Source organism: Parasteatoda tepidariorum, chromosome X2, assembly GCF_043381705.1.
Source record: "Parasteatoda tepidariorum isolate YZ-2023 chromosome X2, CAS_Ptep_4.0, whole genome shotgun sequence".
NCBI lineage: Eukaryota > Metazoa > Arthropoda > Arachnida > Araneae > Theridiidae > Parasteatoda > Parasteatoda tepidariorum.
In genome coordinates, this window is record NC_092215.1 from 16,553,050 (window position 1) to 16,562,929 (window position 9,880).

Here is a 9,880-nt window from a genome sequence, read left to right on the forward strand (position 1 = left end):
TTACTTAAATTTGGCATAAAATATTTATGTGTATAGCAAAAAAACAAAATTAAAACAATAACAAGCGCAATTCCTAAACATAAGAATGAAAGTTGCAGTTCAAATAAACTTGAAGTTCAAAAGTTATAATAAGACAATTTAAAATTACAGCAAACATGTTTTTGCCGCTTCAATATTATGATCTACTTTGAATACTACGCTTCAATACAATAAATACTTATGATCTACGAATTTCGTATCGTGCTTTGGAATAATCAATTTAGGACACGCTCCAGTCACGATCATCTATCTCGAATCCTTGACTATTTTTAAAAAATGCATGAGTTTTGCATTTTCTGAAACTGAGTGCATGATTTTTGCGGCAGTAATCTTTTTACACGAAACGAGAGAAAAAAAAGACTTGGCGATTGTTCTGCCGCAGATCACAATAAGGAAATCTTCCCACAAATTTTAAAGGAAAGATTTCCGTATCACAAAAAACTAAAACAACAATAATAATAAAAATCATAGAAGGGGCCAACTTGAAAGGGTTTTGATTTTTTTGTCATGACTTTTTTCTCTCTCTCCTTTCTTTTTCTTGTTAAATTGCAAGTTTAAAATCCATCTGGCACCTTGGCGATTGTAATTGAAGCGTAATATCACAATCCGGAAATGTCTACGCATTTATTTAAGCTATATTTGTTTATGAATATCATAATTTTTTTTTTCTTCTTATCAAGGAGTCACGCTTTAAAGGAGTTTCGAAGCATTACATCAATGAAGATACTTGATAAGTTTTAGCAGCTCCATCATTTAAATCATATGAAATTTAAAAAATTAGAAATGAAACTGAAAATTATAGAAATTAGAAATGATAACAGACATCAGCCATTGGATTTGGAGCAGGCTTCTTTCTTTTTGGTCGAGGTTTAGCTTTACTCGCCATTGTAGATAAATAAAGATTTGCAAGGCTTTTTCTACAAAAAAAATAAAATTGAACTCAAAATTTCTTTCCGATTTGTAATCACAAACAAAATTAACTTCAAAATGACAAGGTCCAGACGAAAACGATTACTTCCGACGGACAGTTTCTCCCCGGCTGAACCTGTGAGAATTTCATGAAATATTTTTTTGAGTAATTACGAATACTTAAGCTATATTTCATTATTGAAGTTGTTTTCACTTTGAAATTAGTCTCACAATGATATAAACTATAGATTCATATAGTTAACTTACAAATAATTCATTGAATTTAATATATGCTGAGTTAAACAAACATTACTCACAAGATAACAGAAAGAGGCAGTGGGAAGCTTTTTTTGTAAACAAACCAAAAACTGCCGTTTATCTGCATTCATTCCTGAATATAATAACAAATAATGCTTTATCTGGATCTAATGTGATTATAAATCTACTTGCTTTTTCTGTTTTTTTTTTCATTTGGAAAAGCAAATGATAATCAATTTATAGTGTTACCGCTGTTTCTTTATATTTTTCAGAGAATTGAAAATTAATATTACTGCCAAATGCCGCTTTTTATTTCATAAACAATACTGTTTTAACGCTCATTAGAATGTTTGAACTGAACCGTTCATTCCATTGTAGGACCGAATATTTGTTTCAATTGTTTTTAAATCCAAGAAAATCACTCCGAAAATAGTGTCAAATATTTTTGAGCTTTATAAACAAACATTTTCCGTTGATAATGAATCAACAAACAGTATCGAGAAAATTATTTAAATCACTATTTGTTTGGTCATACAGTGCCCGCCGCTAATAAAATCACCGGATAATAAAATCAGCCGCTTTATAAAATCAAATCGGCAAGAACCGAATCGTTACAATATTAATACATGTTAAAAACATCCTTTAATAAAATCAATGCCGCCGCTTTTTAAAATCAAAATTTTGACTACATAATAAATCAAAGGTGCAATATTTCAGCTTTTTTTGTTCTTATTTATAAAATTTTATTTTTTCGAAGTTTAAAGATTTTTTTAGAAGAAGCAACAGTTACTCACAAACCTGTGAAACAGGTGTGGTTAGCACTTTCCTGCGATATACATAGTGTAAGAGTTAAGGAAAAATGTGGGTGGTAAGCGGCGAGTTCATAGAAATCAATTTATCAATGTTAATTCCTTGACTTGAATGAAGTTTGGAGAAACCTATCTCACTCAACAGGGGGTCGAATTCTTATCTTACTTTTTATTGAATGAACCATAGAAGGGAGAGAAGTTTCTTTTGTTATCTATCTTAACAGAGAACATGAATAGATTTCCAAAAACTGTCTGTGCGCATGTTCCATATTATTTAGGCGAGGCCATTTGAGTAAATTATAGTTAGAGCACATATCATTTTTAAGTTCGTTTGGTGCTAAATTTTATCAGCATGCCGAAAAGGAAGGATTTGAGTCTTAAAGATAAATTCGAAGTGTTGCAAAACTATGATAAGCTTCCTAAATGTAGTCAACGTGAAGCTTCAATGGAGATAGATATGGGGCTCATAACTGTTTCGAAGAAATGATCAGCAAGGAAGAAAATGAAATGGACGAGAATTTTTCACATTACGTAGCTATTGACGATAACCAGCAAACTCAGGAGAAAAATCTGATTCTGAAATTGTTATGGACATCAAAAATTGCAAAGTTATTTCCCATCAAGAAATGGAGGAATCAGACTCAGAAGATGAAATGAACTCATCAGTGCCATCTTCAATGGAAGTCAGAAAAGCACTTAATGTATTGCGGCAAGCCTTAAAACAAAGAGGAGGAATATCGGAAACTATAAAAACTTCTATAAACTCTCAAATGATGTTGAAAAGTTAATTTTAAATACTGCAACTCAAGCAACCATTGATCGGTTTTTTGCAAAACTTTTGTAAATTTAATCTTATGTTGGGTTTTACTTTATTAAAATAATTAAATTAGTTAAAATAAAGCATTAATGTGGTCATTATTTCGAATTTAAAAGTGTGCATTTAGAATAGATTGTAAAAAAAAAAAAATTTTTTTTTCAAATGTTGAATCGCCTCTTAATAAAATCAGCCGCTTAATAAAATCAAAAGAGCATAAAACGAAAGTGATTTCAATAAACGGCGGGCACTGTATTTACCTATCGTGATCTGCTGCGCAAACTACAATTGCCAAGGTGCGAAATGGATTTTTGGAAATATTTTCATATCGTGATCTGTACAGAATAATCGCCAAGTCTCGGCAACGGCCTGCGAGAAATTTAAAAAAAAAAAAAAAAAAAAACAATGTATCACAGAAAGAGACCAACTCAGAAGGTTGGCGATTGTGATTGTCGTGTCAGATCACGTTACGGAAATATCCCTAGATTTTCAGCTTACATATTTAAAGAAAAAAAAAACATGTAGAGGTTAGCCCGAGCGTGGCTGCGAGTTATTTCCTTTGAGATATAATTTTTAGTTACTCATGGGACGCTACCTAGAATTTGCCAAAGGCTTGGTGATTATTCTAATGTAAATCACACTGAGGAAATCTTTCTATTTCTATTGATGTTATTGCTTAGAACAGGTAAAATATTTTAAATTTTTTATCAATGAAGAAAGATAGACAGGACCACCCATTCATATTTTAGGTAGACCTATGGTCAAAAAGATTAAAAATTTTGATTACTTGGAATTAAAAGAGTACATTACATCCTTGTCCGAGAAACTATTGTCTGTTGTATATGTTCGTAACGTTTGTTCCCAAAGTAAGTTCTTCCCTCGATTTAAAAAAAGGAGCAACAACCCTTCCAAGTGTTGCTGAATAACATCTCTGGCTATATAGTAACAAAAATAAATTAAAAATTCAATGTTGTGTACCGAAGTTGCTTAGATAATGTGATAGGCAAAGGAAATATTACATCTAAATATGCAGAACTTGTTCATTTAAAGCAGCACAAAGATTCTTTTTAATAGAACTGGAAGAGTTCTTAAATTATTATGTGCAGTATAGTTGTTCCATTCCTTAGAGCTATATTTCTTAGAACAAAAGATTGTGTTGCTTTTTTGAAAAATAAATTCAACGAAAATGATAAAATTAAAGATCTTCATATACCACAGCACCATGATTTAAAGAAAGATAATTTGCCGCATTAACTTCAGGTTTAAAAATACATTATTTTAAAGAAATCATGATTTATTCTTTAAGACAAAACAGAAACTACAACAATGGCAAGCCTAAGTTCTGATATGAGAAACATAGTAAATAAAATATAAAGCATGTTATTTTTTTTCCTCTTTTTTTTAAACATAATTTGGTTTTACACTAGTTGTATTTACTTTATTTGGTAACTAGACTGGTAACGATTCTATCACAACTAAAAATAATAAAATTTCTTTTTTTAAAAAAAATTAAGTGGCTATGAATAAAAACTACTTATTTTAACCTAAATTCAATTTTCTTTTGCCTTGCTATATTATAGAAAATTTTTGTAAAATAGCTATTTAAATATCTTAATATGTTTTTAAACAAGTTTTTAAATGTTATGGTATTACAACTTTTTATGAAAAGGAAAAAAATTGCAAACTATTTATATGCTGCAATTCAATTCACAGCTATATTGTGAATCAAATAATTTTTTAAACTATAGTTTCCAATCTATGTTTAATGTCACCTGGGTGTTTACCTAAAAAATTCTACTATTTCTGAAAAGATTATAGATTGTTGTTTCTATTGGGACTACATTTATGTACTGTAGACTCACTAAAATCCAATGACTTTAGAATGTGAACTAAAAACTGTCAGTAAAAGCTTCAAAAAGCATTATAAATGCTAAAAAACTAATTTCCACAGTTAAAAAACAATACAAAATTTCCTTTAACTCATTTTCAAAGTTTACTACCACCAAACTTTACTGTTATAAATATGGTAGCATATTTGTAATCAGGGGTCTGTCCAGGCCAAATTTACTACCGTTTAGCGGTACCTTCACAAATTCAACTTAAGGAAAAACCGTAGTTTCACAAAGTACTTTTTCTTAAAATTTTATTTTTGTATCCCATAAAAAACAATAAATCCATATTTTTACCACATTTTGGTGTTGATTTTTTAATATAATTTTTAATTTTCACATATAATGTCAAAAATTTTCACAAAATAGGTACCTTTCAGAAAAAACTAGACTGACCCTTGGTAATTGTACTGTCTCATTCTTCAAATTCTCAGATGCATTTAAGGACAAAGAAATACTCAAGCTAGAGAATGGGTTAAAGCATTAAATGATCAGTTTTTATTATTCATTATGAAATGTTATTAATGTTTTTTGATTGTTACATAATCTTCCTTTTATGCATTTAAATATAACAGTTACAAAATGTACACTAAAGGGGTTTGAAATCCTCAAAGCCTCTTGATTTTCAAATTATGTGGATTTTAAAGAGTCTATTATTCTTTTTATTATTTTGAAATTTCCTATTTTTGTTTAGTACTTTTACTCAATAAATTTCATTCTTTGTAGGGATGTATATATATCAGAACGTCACTGAGAGGTTGAAATAAGCAGGTTTCACGCACCTGGCCATATGTAAATAAATATTATTTATTGAGACATAATCTTGAAGAGCTAGCATTCAAGTATCACAAAATCATTGTGCTCCTCAATAAAAGTTAGGGAAAATCTTGCTAAGTCCATAAAATGTTTCAGTTTAGGGAAAATTAGTCTATTAAATAGGGCTAGGGAAATAGTCTTTCCTACAAATTAGTTAAAGGGGAAAATCTCAAACTGCTATGTTAATTAATGCATACTTGAACTAAAAATAGTTAAAAGACAGGATGTGAAATAAAGTGTGAGAAAGAGCGTTTCGTTTTAAATAATAAATTAAGAATAGGAATTAGGAATAACATAAAAAGATTAATTGAAACTTTTTATGTTACATATACACACAAAAAAAATTTTTGTTTTTTTAAAGTTCCCATTTTTTCCCCATTTACTTTTGTTTTGTTTCACACATATTGATTTTTTTTATTTGTAACCTGTACAAATATTATTATAGACTGTAAATATATTGTATATCGAATTATTTATTTGTAAATATTACATATATAATAAAATTTATTATATAAATTATATTGTTATCTGTAATTTTAATTCTTTGCATAACTTACTTATATAACAAAAAGTCACATTGTAAGTTACAATTTGAGTTCACAAATTATTAATAATAAGTTACAAACTTTAAACTCCCCTAGCTATGATTTTTAAATTTTCATATTTTATTTTTGAACCATGTTTTATTTTGCAATTCCAAATTGACTCAACATTCCCAATGCAATCATATTTTTAAAATTAGGTAATTTGATCTAGCACAAAAAAAATGAGCTGTTACCTTTTTGTTCGAACCATGTTTTATTTTGCAATTCCAAACTGACTCAACATTCCCAATGCAATCATATTTTTAAAATTAGGTAATTTGATCTAGCACAAAAAAATGAGCTGTTACCTTTTTGTTTGAGAAAATGAAACTACATTTAAAGTTTCTAATTTAATAATTAAAATGTAAAGATTATATGTATATATATCATGTGTCTACTTATTATTAATAATTTAGATTAATTGTAAATTTAAGTTATAAATGATTGAGGGAGCTCTGCTTAAAAGTTTTTCAAAAAATTTCTCTTTATTTATCTCTTGTTATTTTTATTTCCTTAAACATTTTACTTCTATACTATCTAATATAAATCTTGTATGATACTAAAAAACTATTTTAGCTGCAAAATGTTAAACTTGTTTTGCTAAAAAAAAGTATTAATATAAAAATATATATATTTATGTCAAGAAAAACTTTTCAGGCATTTTTTTATTTTTATTAAAAGCTAATAATATTGTCGAACAAACTTCTTGTTTCTAAGAATTCAAAGAAAAGAAATTGTATAATTGAATAAAAAGTGTAATTGAAAGCAGAAATACTTGGAAGGAAACCTGAATGAAAGATTTAAAATTTTACCAACTTTTTATGTTGATTATTTTTCTATGTGATCCGTAATGCATTCATTTTTTTCCGTCTAAGATATTTTAAACATTCATTGTCGTATATACTCATAAATTTTTGCTTACACATTTATAAAGCAATACTTATGAAAGCATGTGCTCTTTAGTTGGTTTTTCTTACTTTCTTTTTAATAATTTTCCGAAAATCGGATGATTTTAACAGTGTTAACTAGAGAGAATAATTTGATACAAATATTCAAAAACACTCAAATATAAAAGCAGCTACTTTTCATTCTAAAAAGAGTAAAAAAAAAAATATCTAATAATTAGACTTTTTTTTCTGTTAAGATGCTTTGACGTTTTTTTTTTTATATATATATACCTAGATGTTAAATCTTCATTTAACATCACTCATTATTTGTTGCACTATATCTACCAGAATTTATTGCATTGTTTCCATACTTATAAAAAAACACAGGTCTGTTGAACTCCTATCCATTGCTGTATTACAATTAAAAAACAAAAGAAAGTTTTTAAATTTTCTACAAAATGACTTTTGTTCTTCACTTCCATTAAATTAAAACAAGCATGGTTGCCAAATCACCCTATTTATTGCTGAAAATTGTATGATTTTTATTGTTTTAATGAAGAAGGTAGAAGTATTATGTGTTTTTGACAAGTACAAATTAATTATGCTGTACATACATTTTTCCCCAAAAATTTTTGTGATAAAAAAAACTTAATATTGTATGTTATATAGGAATAAAGAATATTTGTTTTATATTAAAGTATTTATTATACTGAAAAATAAATTCTTTAAAGGTTATATATTTATATTTTTCTAGTGTATAGTGATAGAATCAATATCAAATAAGAGAGAATAAGATACAATAGTTACATTTTATTCTTTTTGCAAAATCCTAACATTTTCCCATGAATCTAAATTGTCTTAAGGATCTTAACTTAAATAAACGGATTTAAACTTGAAAGAAAACTTAAATAATAATATTTTAACTGCATATGAGGTGATCTTTACTTGCCATCCTTGTTATGTAATTTTAAAAACCTAGTTGAAAATTATTATTAATCTCCTACATTTGTTGTGGAAGTCATAAGGGACTAGTTAAAATGAAATCCAATTTTAAACAAGCAAAGTTGAAGTTACTATGAAGTCATTATAAATTGATTTTCACTCAAGCAATTAAATTTACTAAGAAGTTTAAAAAGGGAAGAAATTTAAACTTTAAAAAAATGAGGTTTTGTTTGTGGTATAATCTTTAACGCTTAATTGCAAGGAAACAAGCTCAACATAATAAGACTGGTAGTTTAGAAGTCAGTACCATTTTATATAAAAACAGTACATTTTTTTTTTTTAATAAATAGAAAGGAAACAGTACCTTTTTGTCTTTTAGATAGCAATGACAATTGAATAAATTTTATATACATAAATCAAAATTTGTAGTGATTTTACAATGCATACTAACTTCTTAACCATAGTCTTGTCGCCTAGGGTTTGATTTCTTTGGAGCCAGCTTAAAGAAAGAACATAAACAATACCAGACTAATTATACATATAAAAATATTTAAATTTCGGAAAATTTTGACTGCCTAAAATGAAGAATAACTAAACACTTGAAGAAAAGTATTGATGTAACATTTTATGTTTGAATAGTGAAAATATTTTATTAATATAAAAAATATTACAGAACTTATAGAATAATTAGGGTTGTAACGAATAGTTATCTGGCCGAATACCAACATTATTTTTTAAAAAAATCATCAATAAACATTTTTTATGTAGATATAAGTTTAGTCATTATTGGAAAATAATCAAAACTTAGCTGTATTATTTGTTGGAGGAAAGGGAAGAAAACTTTAATAGAAATGTTTAAGATAATTAGAAATATTTAAGATAAAAGAAACTGACTAACAGCTATCGTTCAGTTGAAAAAATCAGAAATAGAAAGAAGGTATCTTCTTAATTCTTAAAACAAATGCTAAAAACAATATTTTCTGGGAAAAAATTATCCATAAAACATTAAAAGAGATAATGTCTATTAGAAATGCTTTTAAAAATGCAGCGCTATCATAAAAACGCCTATAAAAAAAAATAATAATATTCAAAAGCAAAACAGAAAAAAATAAAAATCGATCTTAATTTTTAAAATAAAATTTTAAAGCTAAACATTTCAAATAACCGTATTTTCTAGAAAAAGCGAAGATAAAGATTAATAGAAACCCTCTTAATTTCCGTGATATAATAAAAACGTCTATGAAAGCATAAGTTTTTGGAAAAGAAAAAGCGTTCTTAATTTTTAAAAGAAAATCTTAAAGCTAAACATTTCAGTTTTCAAATAACCGTATTTTCCAGAAAAAGCAAAGATAAAGACTAATAGAAACCCTCTTAATTTCCGTGTTATAATAAAAACGTCTATGAAAACATAAGTTCTTGGAAAAGAAAGAGCGATCGAAATGGGCTACAGGTGGCGTATAGCAGAACTCTTTTCCTATGGCAACACTTCACATTCACATGCTTTCCCCATTAGCGTGTGGAAAGTCATAGGCTGCGTTCCAATATTCGCACCGGTGACACTGGTTACACGAAAGCAAACTAGTCACGTGACCTCAGTTCGCACCGTAATTTAGGAACGATCGGTGCGGTTAGGTCCAGTTCTGGTTGCTATTAGCAACCAGAAGCAGACGCTCTCCTCTTTCGGAATCTTTGAGAAAAATATATTAGTGATAACAAATTTATTTTTCGTTCTATTATATTTATTTCTTGACCATTCTATTTTTAAATTACTTGTTAAAGAATATATATTTCTAGACTTTTAAAGCTGTTTCATATAATAAAGCAAAATATCATGATTAGTTTCAGTTTATCTTATTTATTTTTTAAGTTTAGTTGATAGAAAGTAAAACTTCAGTTTCTTATTACACATTTTTCCTATTTAAATGTTTATTTT

General features: G+C 27.5%; 1 protein-coding gene across 6 annotated transcripts in view; it reads right to left on the minus strand.

The window, feature by feature from the left end:
* The window catches only part of LOC107446605 (lethal (2) giant discs 1), a 38,049-nt gene extending 36,968 nt beyond the window's left edge, over positions 1–1,081 (minus strand). For 2 of the 6 annotated variants that reach the window (XM_071188282.1, XM_016061291.3), the window contains exon 1: positions 863–1,081. In XM_071188282.1, coding sequence (XP_071044383.1) covers positions 863–925 — 63 coding nt within the window. In that variant the 5' untranslated portion in view covers positions 926–1,081. Of the gene's footprint in view, positions 1–521 lie in introns of all 6 variants that reach the window. The other 4 variants (XM_016061292.3, XM_071188283.1, XM_016061289.3 and 1 more) reach the window with 4 other exon arrangements.
* Positions 1,082–9,880: the final 8,799 nt, after the last annotated feature.